The sequence below is a fragment of the Chenopodium quinoa genome, unplaced genomic scaffold, assembly GCF_001683475.1.
Source record: "Chenopodium quinoa cultivar QQ74 unplaced genomic scaffold, ASM168347v1, whole genome shotgun sequence".
NCBI lineage: Eukaryota > Viridiplantae > Streptophyta > Magnoliopsida > Caryophyllales > Amaranthaceae > Chenopodium > Chenopodium quinoa.
In genome coordinates, this window is record NW_018744092.1 from 4,782,807 (window position 1) to 4,803,676 (window position 20,870).

The 20,870-nt window shown below is 36.3% G+C and overlaps 1 protein-coding gene across 2 annotated transcripts; it reads right to left on the minus strand.

The window, feature by feature from the left end:
• Nucleotides 1-1,233: 1,233 nt before the first annotated feature.
• On the minus strand, nucleotides 1,234-20,608 carry LOC110691977 (pre-mRNA-processing protein 40C-like). Of its 2 annotated transcripts, none has more exons than XM_021868963.1 (16): nucleotides 20,297-20,608; nucleotides 19,930-20,128; nucleotides 18,410-19,043; nucleotides 18,158-18,321; nucleotides 14,521-14,558; nucleotides 13,307-13,385; nucleotides 12,223-12,693; nucleotides 9,717-9,800; nucleotides 8,635-8,775; nucleotides 8,347-8,453; nucleotides 6,794-6,917; nucleotides 5,960-6,103; nucleotides 5,097-5,243; nucleotides 4,435-4,557; nucleotides 2,388-2,718; nucleotides 1,234-1,791 (listed from the first exon to the last, which is right to left on the minus strand). In XM_021868963.1, exons 2-15 carry the CDS (start codon nucleotides 20,107-20,109, stop codon nucleotides 2,401-2,403), a joined length of 2,754 nt encoding a protein of 917 aa, XP_021724655.1. In that variant the 5' UTR covers nucleotides 20,110-20,128; nucleotides 20,297-20,608; the 3' UTR covers nucleotides 1,234-1,791; nucleotides 2,388-2,400. The 2 variants fall into 2 exon arrangements, with proteins under 2 accessions (XP_021724655.1, XP_021724656.1); XM_021868964.1 differs by having other exon boundaries at nucleotides 19,930-20,096; nucleotides 20,297-20,607.
• Nucleotides 20,609-20,870: the final 262 nt, after the last annotated feature.

Genomic DNA, 20,870 nt, shown 5'->3' on the forward strand with positions numbered 1-20,870 from the left:
TACATTTAGCAATAATAAAAACTCAAGAATATGACGTCCATCACTCCAACACTCCATAGAATTATATTTCTCCCGCTAAACTCTATCAATGTAACATTCCTCGTAAAAAGCTTAATCTCTTAACATAGCCTTCCCAAATCCTACTGAGGCAGTGACTTTGGCTTATCCCACACAGTAGTGAAAAGGAGAGTACCTTCCGATCATGAGGTTGGAGGTTCAATCCCCAATAGAGACACTGTGGAACAGGAGATTCCCTTACCATCCCCCCCACTCTCCCAAATTGTCTAGCCACTAACCCAAGTCGGGTTGGCACGTGAGGGAATTTGGCTCGGTAGGCCTCTTAATCTTACCTATCAAAAACAATATAATAAAAGCCCACATAGTACTACTCTCATGTCTAAATGACAATAGGTCATCTGCAATGTGCATAAAAGGCCATACTCTGACAAGCTCCTCGATGCATAGGAAAAATTGCCAAACTGAGCGTTTTTGGAAAACAATTTCCCAAACAAGACGCGTGTCAAAACTATTTACCAAACTAAGCTTTCAGGGTAAAACGCCAACCAGGGTGGCGTTTTACCCTGGGCAATTTTTTTTTTTAATTTTTAGTCAAAGGTAAAACGCCATCAAGGGTGGCGTTTTAATGCTGGGCAAATTTTTTTAAAAAAAACATTTACACAAAAACGCTAACGCCGTTGGCGTTTTACTTTTAACACAAAAGCGCTAACGTCGTTGGCGTTTTAGAGTGTTGGGGTTGTCGTTGTTGTAGTTGTTGTGGTTGTTGCTGCTGTTGTTGTTGCAGCTACTGTGGTTGTTGCTGTTGTTGTTGCAGCTCTTGTGGTTGTTGCTGCTGTTGCTGTGTAGTTGTGTTTGTGTGCAGAGATAAAACGCCAACCATGGGTAAAACGCCAACGGCGTTAGCGTTTTTGTGTAAATGTGTTTTTTTAAAAAATTTGCCCAGCAGTAAAACGCCACCCTTGATGGCGTTTTATCCTTACTAAAAATTAAAAAAAAAAAAATGCCCAGGGTAAAACGCCATCCTGGTTGGCGTTTTACTCTGGAAGCTTAGTTTGGTAAATAATTTTGCCACGCGTCTTGTTTGGGAAATTGTTTCCCAAAAATGCTTAGTTTGGCAATTTTTCCCGATGCATAAGTTGTTTGAAAGTGAAGTATACAACATCAGCTGAATGGGGTTGGGCTAACAAGAAATACATGCATCAGAACACAATAACACATTGAAACAGTAGCAAATATAAAATTATGACGAACACGAGCAAATCCACAGACTACATATGGAGAAAAGTTAGCAGTTACTATCAGAAAGTATCCCTTAATTTAGGTTACGTACAAAAAACTAATTTAATAATTATGTACAGAAGATATTCGCAACAGAATGTTGATAGGGAGAAATAAAGGGGATGAAAGCCTACTGCTACAATTTTCTAGGCTTCATGTATTTTTCTAATTCATCCAACTATATCATGTATTGTACTATTGTCTACAGATCAGACTCTCGCATGAGGTGATTTAGTGATGGTGTCTTGCAAATATCACAGCATCTTCATCTCTCTGCGACATGCAGCATGCTCTCATGGAGCTCAGTTAGGTTCTATGTTTTCCACGTGCAGCAATGTCAATCAGCAAGTCATCAAAACCTTCGATATAACCAAAATTTCCAATCCACTATCGCTCAGAAGACGTTTAAACTTCAAACCTGTGGTTTGAGAGGAAGTAGGCCAAAGAGAAAGTTGCCCGACCGGATGGGGTATTCAACTCATTCGTAACATAAATCTGATTATCAAAATGTCATCCATACACATCATCAGGTCCAATTTGAATACAGAAGCATTAAAATTGCAAGAAATCATAATTTTCTATTGATCTTCACACGTGTACTCCCTCCATCCCCAATATAATTACCTTTTCTCACAAAATGCTTGTCCCCAAATAAAGTTTCCATTTCATATATGAGTTGAGTTCACACAAAAAGCCAGACAAACAAACATTAAATTAACTAGCTAATTTTATTTTATTTTTTTCTAATATTTCACTTAAATTAAAAAACCACATTTTTTTTCTCACCACATAATAATAAACATTAAAATATACCAACTTATATTATGCACCTTTAATCAGCAAAACCTACTCTACAATTTTTAACTCCTAGATTCTTGAGCCTAAGAAGAAATGGGGCCTTTATTTGAGGACAGAGAGTATACAGTTTCATTGTATTTTAACTCAAGTATCAGTGCTTCAATGTTTCAACCTCACTCAGTCAACTGTTACAAGAAATCCCAGTCTTCCAGCATACAATATATTCTTCTACACTACAAATATTGTAAAAATGTGTTTAGTTATACAAATACAATATAAACAGAGCTCATTACCTCGTAGAAAGGACTATCTCCAATCCTGCCCACTTCTGGATGCTGAGGAAGGCCTCACAGAATCATTTGAATTCCTACTTTTAGATTCGTTATACTTCTCTCCCTTCTGTTCAGCAGCATCTTTTTGCTTACGCTGCATTTCCTCTGCATGCCTTTTCCAAAGTGCTTCTCTATCTTTTCTAGGCATTTTCGAATACCTAGGGTCTGATTTCAGAAATCTTTTAGCAGTAGACCAAGAGCTAAGAACAGTTCTCCCGTCTTCTGTCTCTTTTGTTGCGGCTTCAGGAGTTATAACCTCCGCCAAAAGAGCTCTAAAGTCATGTGCACACCTCTGGACATTGAAAGAGGCAACAAACTCCAAGTTAAACAAGCCTGGGTGGCTGGGGCAGGGGTGGGTACAGAAAATATGATCAAGCTGAAAGTTAAATCACAAAAACCTTGTGGAACTAAATCCGCTCCAAAGTAGATCGAAATTTTCACAAACTAATTGGTGCACAGTGTTTTAGGAGATAAGTTGTTCAATAACTTAGTGTCATTTCAATTGAAAAATATATGGTAGGAGTTTGTGGGGCATATTGTGTTGTTACTTCAATGAAAACATGTGTGAAGGGAGAGAGTGGGTCTAAAAGGAGAGGTATGAAATATTTAAAAAAAGGTGGTGTGTGGTACCTTTCCTACAAAAAGGAAGTGTTAAACTATTTTAGGATAGATGAAAAAGGAAACTAATCTAAGACACATGAAGTATTTAATAAGAATAATTCGCAGCAGAGGTTTACTCAGATCCTCCATCCAGATAAATTGCAGCATACGATCAAGCACGAGCAAGATTATGCACAATCATACAGAAAGCCAAACTCAAATTAGCAGGTTTGGCACATGTAATAAATGCCTGTTTTAGGTAGGCAGTCACAGATCCTCAATCCAAAAAAATTGTCACCCTGCCCTAACCGTTATAATTAAGGAGTGGGTAATTTAATGGGATAACTACGTAATTTTCACAATTCGCATGATACGCTTCACATCTAACTCTGTGCATCATACTTATCCATACAAAGCTGTATAATAGGCGTGTCCAGGCCCTCTTTCCTCACTCGTTCCAAGCAAGGAGAAACTTGGGAAATCTTACCAATCTATTAATACACTTCGTATTTGAAATATGTTTGCTTCAAACTTCTCTTAGACATCCAAAATAGCATATGGAACTGTTAATTGTATGATATTACACTTCCACTTCCAGCCACCATCTCAACTATTCAGAACACTGAAGGAAAAGAAAGGGAGGAAGGAGAAGGGGAGGGGATGGAAGAATGATGAGTTTTCCTTCCAAATCTCTCCTTTGTTATCCAAATGAAAGATAGTCCATCCCTCCATTTCCCTTCCCTTCCCTCCATTTCCTTCAATCCAAACAAGGTGTTACAGTCACCATCCCAATTATTCAGAACACAATTCATATTTTGGAGTAACTGCTTTCACTCCCTTCCCAACAATGCCCCCCCCCCCCCCCACCCACCCACCCACACACAGAGGCCTTAACACATAATCAAAGTCCCCCTATTACTTCTTTTTGCCACATGTCTCTCAAATACAGCTTAGAGCTAACCAAACTACATGATTCTAACTACGAAACAGATGCAACTTCTTGGTATAAGTACTAGGGTCAGCATTTGTGTCATAAAATTCAGAAAGGCAGCAAATAAACTCAAACAGCACTATATGCATTGTAGCAAAAACTTATATCAAACATTATAATGAAGCATTATAGCATTTTTACAACTTACGTTATCAATTTTACAACCCCCACACCCCTCTCAAGGGCCCAACAAAAAAAATTGCCGAAAGCCAATTGCTAAAAAATGTATAATGTACAAAAAAAAAAAAATACACAATAATTAGCAAATTAGAAATACCAGAACAAATTCACGAACGAGATTTCAGCACTTTTGTCAGCTCAGAGGATTGGAACAGTAATGATAATTTACAGGACCAAAAGGCACAGCAAAGGCCATTAAATTGAAAAGAAGATGATCATAACTCTCCTACTGCATACCTCATAAAGCATCTTGACATGTTCTCGAAAGAGCTTCTCCAAGTCAGATTCATCCAAATCAGGATTGGATGCACGTCCTTGTGGATCTTTCGCAAGTTTAGGTTTTGACTCCGTCCAAGATGCCTAGTAATAGAAGTTGGCAAACATGAACTAGCCATTGACCTAATAAGAGTGCCAGAAATTGAATAGACTACAGTTCTAGAAAGCAGATCCATCACAAAAGTTCAATAAAGAAAGTTTGTATGTCAATATGGAAACTCAAATACGGCTAAAGAGCCAACATTAGTTCAAGTTGTTCAAAACGGAAGAATTTCAGGGTGATATTCTTATACAACAAATGCTGGTGTATTCGATTACATGGATACTTTAAAGTCGTAGTTGGTGTACTGTAACCCCCTACAGATTTTAAATGGTGGTTTGTATCTGGAATATGGGAGGGATCAAGGAACATGAATGACAAGAATGGTGAGACACTATAAAAATGACAATTGAGGATGAGGAGTTTAAACTTGAAAGAGTGGTAAGCTCTTCTAGCTCCTGCACCCGTAACTCTGGGAATTAAGCCAGTAATTCTGCTGGCACTACTGAGACTAAGAACCCCACCAATGCCCCAGTGTGCCTTCCATAAAAAAATGATGGTAATCTGGAAATCAAGAATTTACCTGAGGATTTTTTATTGTTTCAACCAGTAATGCTTGATATGATGCAACTGCTTCCTTTCTACGAACCTTCACCCGTACTCTCTCCATCTCTTGCTCCTCTCTTTCTTTTCTCTTTCGAAATTCCCTCTCGCGCTCTTTCAATTTCTCCTGCAATAGAGCAGCATATTTAAAGGATCTTCATTTACCACAACAGAGTCGTATAAAAAAAATTATAACAGAGCATTATTCAAAAAAAAAAAAAAAAAAGGCAACCTTATCCTACTAGCACTCTAACTTTCCAGGAGTAGGTAAACAAAATTTCCTAGATACACAGTACTCTACCGATTGTAAGTATAGTGATTCGGTACATATGATAAGCTGATAATCAGGCGATTCAAATTACTTCTTAAATTTTAAAGGGAATCATTATTCCAAGGTACTTACTACTCAAGAGCTTTCCAGTTCACTTTTGTTGTACGTTAATAAAAATTAAGAAGGATAAATAAATAAATATATAAACAAATAAATAAATAACAATTTGGGGAACCAGATCCGTTGCAAATGTCATCATCAGCATTGAAAAGAGAAGATGGTTCTTCAACCATAACACAACGCATATTAAATTTGAGTAACCACAGAAGTATTTAGAAGACTCTTTCTGTAAAGATTAAGAGCAAACACATGGTTGTGTTGAACACAAGATGTGAAAATTTTGTATGGTAATTCAAGAAGTACATAATAAGAACACACCAGGAGGGTGGAAGGCTTTGACCTAGATTTCTGCTCATTAACACCTTTTAAGGGAAAAAAAAAAAAAAAAAAAAAAAAAAAGGGAGAGGGGGGGGGGGCGCTAACAGATATCCTAACTTAAGCAACTTCTGTACCTGTTCCTCCCTTTTTGCCTTTTCTGCCCTCTCAGCTTCATCATCAGCAGCCTTTAACTCCGATATGTATTCATTAAAGAAAACCTCTCGATCTTCATGCTTTACAGCTTTGTACCTGCTGTCGTCCCGAAGGCCATCCTTCACCTGTGACATTAGTTCTTATTAATAAAGCTGCAAGCAAGTTTCTATTAAAGCATAAGACAAAACCTATTGAATTGAAGTCATTAACTTTTGCATAACCTTGTACCAATAAATTTAAGAAACTTGACATTTCACAACCAACTTAATAGCCAAGTCTTCTAAGCCAATTCTAATTGGTAACCAGAAAAAAAGAGGAAGTTCCATGGTAGCTTTCATTCAAAGCCTCAACATATATAGATATTCTTTTGGGGGGCTTGTGCTGGCAGATGAGACTCTCAGTAGGATTAGCACGTGTAGATGTATGAGTTATGGAGAGCTTTCAGTTTTCTGCTGGAATTTTAAATGTTAAATGTATAAGTTGATAACTCAAATTGAAAAGACCTTTTTCCAAGAATATGTATTTTAGTTAACAGAAACTATTAACAACACCGAGCACACCTAATGTTTGAGTTGCACTCTGTGTCTTCAATTTCACAAAAAAAACTAATGTAAATACACCGCTCAAACAAATACAACAATCAACAGGAAGGGCGGTCCAAATTTGTAAAATAGAAATTAAATGATATAACGATGTTATACGGTACAGTTCTTCCTTTATCAACTTCACTACATCTCCACAATTTCTGATATCAGTACACTCATCAAAGCCACAATATTAAACATTGTTCTGAAACCACACTATAAAGCACTCACCCTGGACCAACGAGAACTTGCTGTTATGTCCCCTCTTTCTTGAAGCATGGATTTAAAATTAGAAACAGCAACCGCACGTTCAGCTCGGGCTTTTTCTTCAGCAGCCCTCTTTAGTGAAAGAACCCTGCAATTCACAAAATAATGTTCAAACAATAGAGAAAGAACTTGAGATATTCTTGAGAGATGAATGCAATCAATAAAATCACACAATGTACAAGATGGAAAGTATATGGAACAAAAAAATTCTAAATCTTAAGTCAGTTTTTGAGATAAGGAGTGATGATCATCAATTTCACGACGTTTACAAAACAGGTATAAGAACAAATCACAAAGGCAGAACTAGAAATCATGTTGATTTATGTCCAACACACTTTCGAGTTTCGACAAAACTAAATACAACTGTGGTGCTTTGTGCCAGGTCGATACAAGGACTTGTACAATTCACCATTAGCTAGAATTTCTACCATGTCACTTGATAAGTGAGCAAAGAGAAGAACTCAAGCATCACTGCTGAAACTCTGAACAATTTAATACTTGAATATTTTTCAACATGGATCAGAGAGAATGGATAGAAAGTAAAACTGTACAAGACATGATTTAATATATTAAAGCACATAACTATTAAAGAAGAACCAAAGATGAATAGAGAAAGCTCAAAGGTTGTAGATTAAAGCAGAACAAAGGGTATTAGCTTAGGACATGAAACTTGTGACTTAAAGAGCTGATTTGATAAACAGTGATAAATAGAGGTAATAATAATGAATTTATAATTTTATATGTAAATTTGTAGGCTCATTTCCATCACCATAAATAATCTACCAAACAAGCTGTAAGAGCCTATAGCAGATGTGGAGAAAATACAAGATTATCTTCATGATAAACAAAAGAGTGTTTATCTAATGGCATTTCTGTAAATAATTCAACAACTTTTATTAAATACGGAACCCACTAATGTTGATTTATTTACGAAAATGCCATGCTGACTGGGATATTTTGTTGATTTATTTACAGAACTGCCACTAGATAAACGATTTTTTGTTTATCATGAAAATAATTTGGGGCACCCTCGTAGATGTGAGCTTAAGGGAATTTCTGCAATATTGAGAGAGTTCAAGAAACCACAAGGAATAATTATGATCATTTTTCATTTCATTTGAAATCATAGTCCAGAGATTATATGTTATATACTTATGTACAGAGTTGCAGGCTTGCAAAAAAAACACTTAGCTGATTCCAAAATAATAAACCAGCAAAGCAAGTAGGTAACTGGGTATGAGGCAGAGGAAGCAGGTTTAGCAACCATACTGAACTACCCAATCGACAACTCAAAAAAAAAGACTCTATTGGCCCTCTGGCCCAAGCTTAACTTGGGAAAAGAAAACTTGGCCAAAATAAAGAAAAGCACTTCCATTAAGCATTGAGCAACTATGTCTGTTTAATGTATCTAGTCCAAATAAAACATTATGAAAGACAGTCCAAAATAAATTCAAGAAAAATGAGGTCAAGATAGTGAAGAACGGAAGAAAGTACGAAGCACAATAAAGCCATTGTACCTCTCATTAAGCAAAGCCTCTCGATCCTTGCGCTCCAAAGCCTCAAATCGTGGATCATGGCCCCATCTCTTCCTAAATGTATAATAATCAGTAGTATGGTCAATATCCTGAAAAAAGAAAAGAAAAAAAAAAAAAAAAATTAAACTCAAGTAAGAAAACTTCATGTCTTCGTGCAAGAATTAATTTTAAATTAAATTTAGAAGTGCACCCTCCTTCCGTATGGACATAATATTCTCTACAGCAAATACAAAAAAAGTTGAGCCAAAGCAAAATTAATATCGTAACCACCTCTTTTGACTCTTCCAACAATTGCTTGAAACCCTCCACTGCAGCCTTTTGAGCCGCTCGTTTTTCCTTACGCTCCTGTTCAGCTCGTGTACGAACAAAATGCTCAAATAACAATCGTCGTTCAGCATAAGTAGGTATTGCCTACAGATGGAAGGGGGGGGGAAACAAACTTTTTTTAATGGCAGGACTGATTGAAAAGAGGAAGAAATAAATTGGGACTTAGTGGGGGAGTTAATCAGTTAAGCATAGCAAAGGCAAGGACACCCAGCAGCAAGCATCTACAGCATACACAAACCAATATCATTCACGGTAAGAATCTCTGGTGATACAGACTTTAACAACAAATATATATCATATGTGTCCCTAATGCAGTGATGAAAACTCAAAAGTTATGGCAGCTAGGAAGCTGACTTCTAGCAAGTTCTGATGGGTCTAAAATTTGTACTTGTAGGCTCATGACATTGGGCATAGCATTAAATAAAGCCCAAAGAACTTTTCATGCTGCTCATTGGAACGCTTATCAGTTGGCCACTTTTCTTTTATTTACATGTAAAGAAATTTACATTAGTTTATGAGGAAAGAAAACATACGATTTCAAACTGTCTTAAGGAATTCAAATAGAAAAGAAAGCAGCTAAACAATCAAGGAACTTCAGACAAACTGAAAATTCTATATTTAGGCCAGCTAATTAGCATGCGCACATGGCCCACCCGTACTCAACAAAAACGTTTATTTTCAGACTACATGTTGATAGTAAATTAATCAGAAAAAAACACAAGAACCTCATTTGGCATGAACTTCATAAGCAATGTAGTCAGATATATAAACTTAATTAACATTACATTAGAGCTAAACAATCTATGCAGCTGCAAAATACCTATTTTGAAGGAATGAATTCTAATTTTGATGGTACGTAAAAAAACTCATATGCAGCTTATAGACAAGATAGCAGAGTGCAGCAAGATATTACATGGGAATCTATTCAGCAGGTAAATTTATCTGATTAGACCTGCTTAAGGAAAACCCTTTGCAGAGCCCTGGATCCTCAATACAGAACATTCCAAATCTTGAATTGAACGAACCTTGAAGCGTGGATCAAATACAATCTTCGGCAATTCTTTATCCCACTTAGAGAAAGGTGCCACTCCACGTTCTTTTAGCATATCCTGAAATTCCAGATCATGCAAGATCACCCTATGTTACTTAAACCAAATTGCAATAAATGGGTGGTTAAATTAATGCAATGTTGCTTGCCAGCTTAAAAAACAAAAGGACTGCTCTTTCTGACCCAAAATAATAGACCACACTTCAAATTTAGTTCATTTTAAAATACTCTTTTGCATTCCGAAATTAATAAAAAATAAAAAGTTGAAACTTCTCACATAAACTTAATGATAACCCTATAAGAATTCCAAAGAAAGAATAAATTGACAACGGGAATATAAAATTTACATGGAGAAGCAAATTCTGATATTTAGCGTCTAGATTCCTAAATAAAAACCCCAACTCAGATGTGGCCAATTATTAAGGATAGGGAGAACTTTTAGTTTTGATAATTAGGGGGATAATGTAACGAATCAGGCCAACACACCACATGTTCTTCACACTTGCAGCAGGAAGCAGAAAAAAGGGGTAGGCTAACACACCACTACAAGGGGAAGCACTACCTTAAAGCTGCAGTAGTTTTTAGGTTGGCTTATTAGCTGCCATGTTGGCTTTTAGGGATGAAGACAAAAAAAAGTAAGGGTAGCAATTAAAGTTGTACTGGCTTAGCTAAGTAGTAATGTAATATAAATAGGTAGAGAGTAGTAGAAGGAAGATATTCAAAAATTTGTATTGGGGAAACCTTAGTGATTTAAAGCCGTTGTTAGAGAGATATAGCCTCAATAGCCTAAAGCTATTAAGTCTATCACTTTGTAACCCTTTTGCCATTTTCAATCAAAGATTCAAGCTTTAATCTTTATTTACTTGCCTTGTCTGTCTATTACATCTAACTAATAGCCTAAATTGGACTCTTAAAAAGAAAATAAGATCCTTTCAAAATAAATAAGCTATTTTTCTAATCAAGAATATACCCCCTACTTTGTTCACCTTATTTATAAATATATCAGGAAAAATAAAGTTCATATAATTTCAGATAAAATAAGTTCAAATAAGGGTTAATATGGGCTACCCAAGTTCAATCTATAACTAAAATAAGTTCAGATAAGTTTAGGTGAACAGAACACAGTCAACACACCCTTAGTAAATAGACAGTGACCATTTTTTCCATTGTTTAATTTTTTTACATAAGAAAGTTACCTTCGATGTAATGGGGATCAAATTAAAGACCCAAAAGCCTATAATCTCATTATTAAACCCTAATCTAGATTACATTCCAATCTAGGCAACATCTATAGAATATCAATACATGCAAACAGCAAGAACACATGCACTCTTTACATGCATCATCAAATATAAAATCAGAATATCCACTCTCCCATAATCAGCCGATCAAGGTCAAACTGCAAAAAGTAAGTGCAGGCCCATAAGCAGGAAACTTATATGGATCCAAATACTTCTCAAAAAAAAAAAAAAAAAAAAAAAAAAAAAAAAAAAAAAAAAAAAAAAAACCAAAGGATTCAAATATACAGCCAGTCATTAATACGCAGTAGTATTCTTAAATAGCTCAAACAAAATCCTTCACCTTTTAAATCTCTGATTCTGAGATTTAATTAGAATGAAAGATGCATTTGCAAGGAACATACCAGATAGCCCCCACCTTAAGGATACAGTGGCAAGCTTCAACTAGCTGGGAACTTTGCAAGTATAATAAGACATGCAAGAAAAACCACAGCCAATACTCTAGAGCACCATGTTATAGTAAGACCCTAAGAATACTCTTTCAAACAGGTCACTCAGTCTACATGCAATATAAATCTCAGTTTGAGTAAACGAATTCTGTTCTATTCTTGTTTTTCAATCAAGGTTGTGGGATTCAATTTTAGATTTTAAAACAAAATTCATTGAATAGCAAAACTAATACAAAGTGAGGGACCAGAAATCCAAAAAAATTCAAGGCTATAAAAAGTCTCTCTATACACCTAAAACTAACACATTAAGGAAATCCCCATGAATGTGAGCCTAAAAAGAAGCTTACTTTACTCACTCCCAGATGATAACCAAAGAAGAGTCCCGACACGGAAAAATCTATCAATCCTCTTCAACCAAAACAGCCACGATTTGGAAAACAAAGCATCCAGCATTTAAGCCACAAAATATTGAGCCCCTTTGCCTTCCAAACTTCATATACTGTATTTATTATGACCTCAAGTCTAATCGAAGCAATCTGATGGATTCAGAGCACAACAGATAGCCTCCACCAAAGAAACATCACCATGTGATAACACAAATAGACATTATTCCTTATATCTTCACCAAAGAAACATCACTAAAGCCTTTAGCCACATGAATCCCAATCAATAAACAATGACATCACACTTGACCAACATTGTATAATTTATGAGTCTGTGCTACATCACAAGGATGCTACAACAAAGCACCCAAATGCAAATGAACTAAAAACAACAATAGGGAATAGAAAGTAACCTTGAATTGAGCTATGCGCTCCTCCTTGGTTGGTCCACTATCTTCATCCTCTGAGTCTGATGATGAGTCAGATACATTGCCGTCTCCTTCAGCATCTTTTGGCTTATCCTTGTTTCCTTCACTCTGGGAGCCCTTAGCTGTAGGCTCAACTGTTTTCGACCCATTAACTTCTAACAATGTTGATCCTGACGAAGTAGTTGAGAAAGATGTAACCTGAGCTGCTCCTGAATCCTGAAGCTTTTTTTTAATTAAATCAAGGGCAGATGATGATCCTGGAGCAACAGAGGCTCTAAGGGCTATGGCATCACGACCACCTGTGTTGAGAGCAGGAGCACTTAAACTAGTAGGAACAGATCCTTTTTCATTTAATTCATTGGAATTTGGCATTGAAATCGAATTTTCTTTTACGTTGTCATTTTCCTGCTTTTTTCTCAGCTCGGTGACCTCTAGTGGTACTTGCCAGCTGCTAATCTGATAAAGACATTACATATGGCTGAGAACATCCATAGAATAATTAAAATGACACAATAAACAAATAGCGAATTCAAGACAACAGTTATTTAACATTTCAACAGTTACTAAAAGCTATAAAAACAGAGTAGCAGACAAATTGGAAAACATGTAAATGGGCCAGGAGACAGATGAAGAAAACAAACTTCAAGAAATCCAAATGGATGACCTTATATACATTGATCATAACTGGACAATTCTCTAAACATGTACCAGTACATTTCAAAAATGACGATTGACAACTGTCAGAAAATTGCAAAGTACTTTATACATGAAAAGCAGATCATCCTTGCAATACATTGCAGACATGTCAATTTAAAATCCGAAAAGTCAGATAACACCAAGCATCTCTTGAGAAAGTCCCTACACATAGTACTTTTGTTCAAGGCTAGTGATATGCATTTACATACTATACATAATTTGTTAATGATTTAGGGTATTCTACGGCACTGCTTCCCAAACAGAGGACCAGCAAGGTGGTTAGTGAGGAGATAAGATCCATCTTGGGACCCAAATCTTATGTGTCATAACAGTCAGTTGAGATTGAATGCACCTCATTTAGAAGTCATATTACCTCTGTTTTGGTGTTATAATAGTACTTTTTTCCATCATTGGTGGAGACCAGAGCCCAATCAGTGCCATTCACCTTCTCCCTACACAACATATATTTATAAAATTAATGGGACAATAAAGAAACCTAAGCAAAGAAACTCAAACAGACTTACAAGACCACCACTCTTGAAGTAGTAAAAATAAAAATAATAAAAAATACAAAAACCCTAAACTAGATAAAGACTCCACTAACAAGATCCTCTAAAAAACTTAAAAATTATTACTTGCCATTGCAAACCTTTCCTTCCCTCCCCACCTGTCAATCACCATATAGCCAAAAATCTAGCTCCCAGTCTCCCACATCCCAAACAAACATCAACTCAGCTACTCAAATGAACATTATAGAAGCACTCTAAACAAAAAAATCAGAAGTTATGGATCAACTCTCTATTGAATTCAAGAATATAAACATACTAGCAATGATCAGAATCATTTGTTTTCAGTTCATCTTTGGCAGGGGTCTGCCGCTTTCTAACTGCCCAAAAACCAAAATGTGCTTTAGGAGGAGCCTTTGACTTTCAGGTGGTCTAAAAGGGGAAGCCGGACAACCAGCATTACCAGCCCATTCAAATCTGTTGCAGTATTTCCTCGCAGAATATACACCACCACCATAAAACCATAATTATCACTGAATATGTTACATGGACTCTACATTTCACCTTAAGTACCCATGTTGGACCCTCGACACTCGGACATGAGTATGACACAAAATAGCCGAGTCGGATGCTTGGACACATACCCATGTCAAGTCCATGTAACATAGATCATCGACATTAAATTAAGCTGATTACATGTTTGTGAATATTTATCAACAGAGGAAGTATATATAATCAAATACAGAAGAAAGAGAAGCCAGTTGACACTCTTATGGCCAACTTAAGCCACGCATTTTATAATTGAATAATGGAGAAATGAACATGAATTATAGATCACATAGGACACTTTTGTGAAATTGACAAGATTGTACAAAAAGCTATTCCTAGTTATGCAAAATCTCTGGAAATAACCTCATCACATTGAATAGAACCATAGAGCAATATGCCAAAAATCTAAACAAAATGATACTTGTAGAAGATCAACAATGATTTCCCAAAGAAAAATAGACACTAAAGCTTTTGGGCCCAACAGAGCATTATAATAGAAAGGAAGTAATGTAGCCTAATGAGAATTACTCACCATGCAACAGGAGTCGGCTGTGTAGTTGCTTTTGCAGGCTGCATCCACATTTGATCCATAAAGAAAAGGAAAGAAAATGTCATCAGTAACAATCATACATCAACTGAGAAGTGGACATAAAATAAATATAGAATAAAATAGATAAATACCAGCACGAGCCTACTCCAACATACTCGTCATTCTCTATCAGTAAATACCTTACATTTTTTTAAGTTCTACTCAATAGAGTAACAACAGAAACAAGAAATACCCAAAAAGGGACCACCCATGTGGGTACTTTTACTTTAAGGAGAAGAGAGATAGCAAGTAAGATATTTATTAAGTATAAAAGGGTCCCACAAAGTGAGTGGTAAGACGGTAAGAGATCGTTAAAAAATGAATAAAGGTATACATAATGAGAATAAAGTGAGTAGAGCTCATACTGGATATATATGGAAAATAAGTAGAACTCGGGAAAACAAAGGTAGTATTATATACACAGAACTGCTAAAATGTTACAGAGTAACAAATAATTAACCAGCGTTAAAGTCTTTACAGTACATATGTCTCCTAAATGGGGGACAACCCCATACCCCGGTTGATAAATGCTGAATACAACCCAACCCACATTGGATTTTGAAGGAAATTTTATAGAGAATAATTGAAAAAAAAAATTAATAATAATAATAATAATAAATAAATAAATAAAGACTATCATTGCTTCCCTAATCTCACGACATATAAAAATAAAAATCCACTCCAAGGCAAATAGCTAGTGCCAAACAAATTTGGCTTTCTCGCCATGCAAAGACAAACGCATCCTACTACTCGCACGTATGCAATATCTCTATTAGGGGACCTTCCACTTGCATGGGTTTTTCTGCGTCTCGAGAAATTTTGTCATAGAAAAGAATCTAAGAATAGCCAAAAATTTTGTATGCACCCCCTAATCCCAATCTGGAGAATGTCATGTAACAATGGAGTATACAAGGGACTATAGTCAGTGATGGAAGCCACGAAGAGAAATAAACTTAGGAGAACGATCGGGAAAAAAAAGCTGCTCCACTGCCTAATTTCTCCAAACCTTTGTGGAACAAACAATATTGGATAGGCTGCCGATCCGCTTTATACAACAGAAAAAAAAAATGGGTTTAGAAGACAAAGAAGTGGCTTAATAGTGTTACAGCAATATTAAAAAGTGTGTGAATGCAGAACTCCAATGGCTTTCATGAGTAAAAGTAACTTTTCAAGCTTAAATATGGACTAAGGTTGCTGGGGATCATGGTGATTCGATTAGGGAGATCCAAAGCCATTGAAAATATTTTAAAATTTATTTTTAGATTGCCTCTCATAATAAGCTTAATTTATTCATCCAATCTTCAAGACACACTCTTAATTAAAGGATTTTGAAGTCGGTCTTAAAGAATATTCCCATAAGGAAATTTCTAAACAAGAGAAAGATTATGAATATCACACCCGATCATCAAAAAAGAATGTCAGTCATTACACAAGAGTCCAAGTTGACTCTTATGACAGTAAACTTGCTCCAAAACTAAATGAGAAATATAAAACAAAACCGATTCAATATTCTAACTTCAAAATCTTGCAATCTTACCAATGAGAAAAAGAAAAGGTAAAAAAAATGGTACTCCAAGAAGCAAATCAATATGACAACTCATTCATCATTGACACAAAGCCCTCACTATAACCATGCTCCATGATTCCAAACATCCAACTGCTCAAAACATCTTCCACTTAAGTCAACACACAAGGAGTAAGGCCCCTTTTCCTCGCCTCTTACAGTTCTCTCTTGAGACAACCATACTGAAACGTAATCTATTCATACTTCAGTATCTTGCAAACTTATCAACGAAAAAATTAAAAAAGTACAGAAAGCAGCAAAACAAAGCAACAGCTTATTCATCATTGACAAAGCCCTCAATATTATCATGTTCTACAAATATGAATAGCATACCACTCATAACATCCATCATTCATTCAAAAAGCAAGGAGAAAGGCCAACTAGCCTAAGACCTCTCACAACACTCAACTACTTAATGTATCACCAACGCCAAACACTCCATAGGAAATTTCAGGTTGCTCCATCATATGCCTTCTAAAAGTCAAGTTCAAACATAAAAACCCCTTCAATGTCTTTCAGTCTTTCCTAACATCATGTACAACAACATTTACAAGGAAAGCATTCTGATACTATGCCAAAGAAACTATGCCAGGAGCACCCCCAACTATTGTGACTGTACCTTAACCAAAACCTTGCAAAATTTTGAAGTAAAACTAATTGACCTAAAGTTCCCTTTACTGAAGTCTTTTTTATACAGGAGTAGTACAGACATAACCTCATCCATATATCAATTGAGTTCCTATAACACCAAAAATCATCCTTAATCACACCCCACCAATAATGCAAAAGGATTGTTCCAGCTCCCAGCTTACTTCAATCCTCCAGCTTAAAAGAAATGTTGAGTAACACACCCCTTTCCACCCAAACTTCACTCCATACAAATTATTGATGTTTTCTCAATAAAATGATGATCATACAGAAATGGAGAATTCCTTGGCTGGGTTAACAGATTCATCAAAAGAGAAAGGCAATAGGCAGATAAAAGAGCACTAATAGTGTGGAGCAGAAAATAAATAAGAGTAACAAACAATGAAGCATGCAACTTTTTTTTTTTCTCATATCCGCCATTTACAAGTGCATAACAAGGGACAGTTCTTAGCTACCAACAGTACATATGTGTTTCTACTGATGGCCATCCCTAAAGAACTCAATGTGAAGGTTCCTAACCTCTTCTACATCTGATTTTTGAGAGATAAAATCATCACAAGAAAGCTGTTTCACTGCTCATCCAACAGTATAATTTGCGCTACCCCCCCCCCCCTCCCCCCCCCCCCCCCCAAGAAAAAAAAAATCGAATTAATACATGAGTGGTGTATTTAGGCCTACTTTACAGTACTAGGTAGCAAACTACGTATCTAGACCTAAAATTTACTAACGAATTAAGTAACAATAACCCCAACTTTCTGCATTTCATTTTTTTCATGAGTATTTGAGAAAACATATTAATATGAGACCAATAAGACAGCTATATCTCCCACAAACAAAAGGAGGGCCATAAACCCGTATTATCCCTAGGGCAATCGTGCTGAAATAGTGAAATACAAACTAAAACTCTCGCATTGCGAGAGTTGTGGGCATAGTATGTGAGCATACAGTAAAACAACAACGACAGATGAGGGCAGGGCATGATCAAGCATGAGCATATAGCATCATTTGAACTTATGAGGGCAGAATACTTAGTGCCTCTCTAACCAAAACACCTTTGAACATATGGATTCCTTACAATCATGGTGTGCATGCAATCTTTAACAAATTTTACCTCATTGGACTTCATGCTTCAATTGCGATACTCAATCATTTAGTTTTGACAAGTTTTTGAAAAGAAACAATCACTACATACAAAAGACCGGGACACGGAGATAAACGATCACAAAACGGAAAAGTGTTGCAGAGTAGAGTACAAAAGAGAAGAACATACATTTTCCCCGGGGGGGGGGGGGTGTAAAAACACATTCTAAATTAATCTTCACAAGAAAACAGTTTCAACAATGTGTCCAAAATTAAAAAAAAAAATACCTCTCCTTTGAAACCAGAGGGCTTTTCATACGTTGATTCCCCAGTTATAGCATTATAATAATATAAAGCCCCAGAATCAGTTCTATGTGCACTCCATGCATCCAATTGATGATTTTGATAAAAAGTACCATTGGTACTAGCATCAGCAACCTGCTTACTATTATCTGCACAAGTCAAAGAAATCTTCTTACAAAAATAGAAAGCCAAGTAACACAAACTAGTGCACCAATAATTAAAATAATAAAGACAAACCAGTCCCAGGAGGTGGTACTTCGGGTTGCATCACAGAACTATGTACTAGCTGAACGCCAGGAGCAGCTACAGAAGATGAGTGCATACCACCAAGATTATTAACAGGTGTGATACCGGGAGGCTGAGCATCTGGCACAGGAACAGAAGGAAGAGACCCACGTGCTGCCAAACCAAAGGGGCCGGGAAAAGCAGGAGGATACGGTAAGAATGGAGGCCTCAGTCCACCCATTTGTGGGGGCTGCAACCAAAGTGGTTGAGGTGAAGCACCAGGAGTAGGTATAGATGCATACGGAGGGTATGCTTGTGGTTGAAACGCTGGATTTGATGGAAGCGGGACTACTGGCATGCCAGGTCTTAACACTGCAGGCACAAAAGAACCCATCACTGAGGAAGAGACTGAATGACCGGAGGACAATACAGCAGAAGCTGCTTGCCCTGGTATACCAGGTTTCATCGAGCCAGTAGACAATCCAGAGTGTAATTCAAATGATTGGGAACCAGTAATTGATGTTGTCACTTGACTCACATTAGACGTAACAGATACAGTTGTCTCAGAACTAGAAGAAGCTTGTGCAGCTGACGAACCAGATGAAGATACTGCACTTGCATCTTTTAAAACGCTAGTTGTAGCAGTCTGTGATCAATAAAGTAAGAACCTTTTCAGAATCACATATATCCAAATACAGTTCTTATAACTGAAAATATAAGGAAACTACTAAGAAGGATTGATATTAGATCAAATATCCAAAAGCACTCTTCGTCAGTAAGACATGTCAATGATCCCCCACAATAAGTATGAATTGCGTGATTTTAATTGCTTCATGTATTAACTCATTCTTTCTTTGAGAAAACTATAAATATCAACGATTTAATCAACTTAATTTGTTTTCTCAACGGCACATCAAGGGATAAGTTAATCTCGCAAACAAAAGATGGATTAATCTGACATCAAATGCAATGAGTATTGAAGGAACTATACACAAACACAATAGATGGACCAAATCAGCCAATACACCTCTTATTCTTCCATACTAACTGCCTATGATTTACTAACTATATACATCTTGAATACTCAATTTACAAGGTACCTCCACACTAGACAAACATGTACGTATGCAAGGTTCTTTCATATTTACGAAGTACTCCGTATATGGGTAAATTGTACTCTAGAACACACCATTTGTTTGTTTTTTTTATTACCTTAAACTATGAGAAAATCCAAGTTTATCTCTGTGGTAAACAAAATTGTTTATCACATGGGCAAAAGTGTAAGTTTTGTGGTAAAGTGAATTAACTGCCTTAAAACCGGTGTACCCCAAAACCGCTACTTCATTAAGTGGGGCTACCTTTTAAACTCTTGAAGACACAAATTTGCTTCAAAATCAAGACACCTAAGATACCATTCTACGGGTACAAAAACCCTAACAAAATATAATTTTGCACATACTATTTAAATCATACACACAATCAATTCAACCAAATAGCAAAACAACTGAAAAAAGAGCTATAAAACAACGTACATTCGCGGTATAAGTAAAGTTAGTAGCAGTTGCTGATGCTCTTTGTGATGGCATCATTTGTGCAGCGGCATTGCCCGAAACCTCGAACGCCACAGCCGGAGGACGTACCAGTACCGGCTGCGAAGGCTGCAACGCCCCGGGCGGTAGTGAGTTGTTGTTGACAACTTCTGAATACCCCATTAATCAACAAAAAATTGAGCTGAAAATATAATGAAATTATCAATCAAAAAATTGAAATTTCAGTAGAAACATGATAGTGGCGAACAGGCGAAGAACCCTCAAATCTGAAAATTTAATTGAGCTTGCCAATGTAAATTAAAACCTAAAAAAAGAAAATCAAACGAGTTGAGAGATTAAACGATTATACCTGGCGAGTGAATAAGTTCAAATTCTGGAAAAGTTTGAATTTGTAGCCCTAAGTTATTTGCTCTCAATGTTCTTAGTTGATCCTCAATTTTTTAATTTTTTTTTTTTGACACAAAGTTGATCCTCAATTTGGGGGAAAGAGGAGATACCCTTTGCTATTTGGTTTGTGTTGTTTAACGGGGTACTTCCGAGGTTCTACTGTAATTTGTAAATTACTCCCTATGTTTTGATTTTCACGAGTTTTACACTAAGGTTAAAATTTTGGTCGTGTCTCTTTGTTTATAAAACAATCATACACGTCAAGTCGTCAACACATGTAAAATGTTACACTAATGAATAAGAAGGAAAAATTGTCAAACTGAGCGTTTTTGGAAAACAATTTCCCAAACAAGACGCGTGGCAAAACTATTTATCAAACTAAGTTTTCAGGGTAAAACGCCAACCACCCTGGGCAATTTTTTTTTTTAATTTTTAGTCAAAGGTAAAACGCCATCAAGGGTGGCGTTTTACTGCTGGGCAAATTTTTTAAAAAAAAACATTTACACAAAAACGCTAACGCCGTTGGCGTTTTACTT

Excerpts from the sequence above, each read along its gene's own strand:
- LOC110691977 (XM_021868963.1), bottom strand. The coding sequence starts at position 20,109 with ATGGGGTATTCAGAAGTTGTCAACAACAACTCACTACCGCCCGGGGCG. Across the intron at positions 9,801-12,222 it reads AGCGCATAGCTCAATTCAAG|GATATGCTAAAAGAACGTGG; the intron begins GTTACTTTCTAT and ends CTGGAATTTCAG. Across the intron at positions 5,244-5,959 it reads AGGCAAAAAGGGAGGAACAG|GAGAAATTGAAAGAGCGCGA; the intron begins GTACAGAAGTTG and ends GCTCTATTGCAG.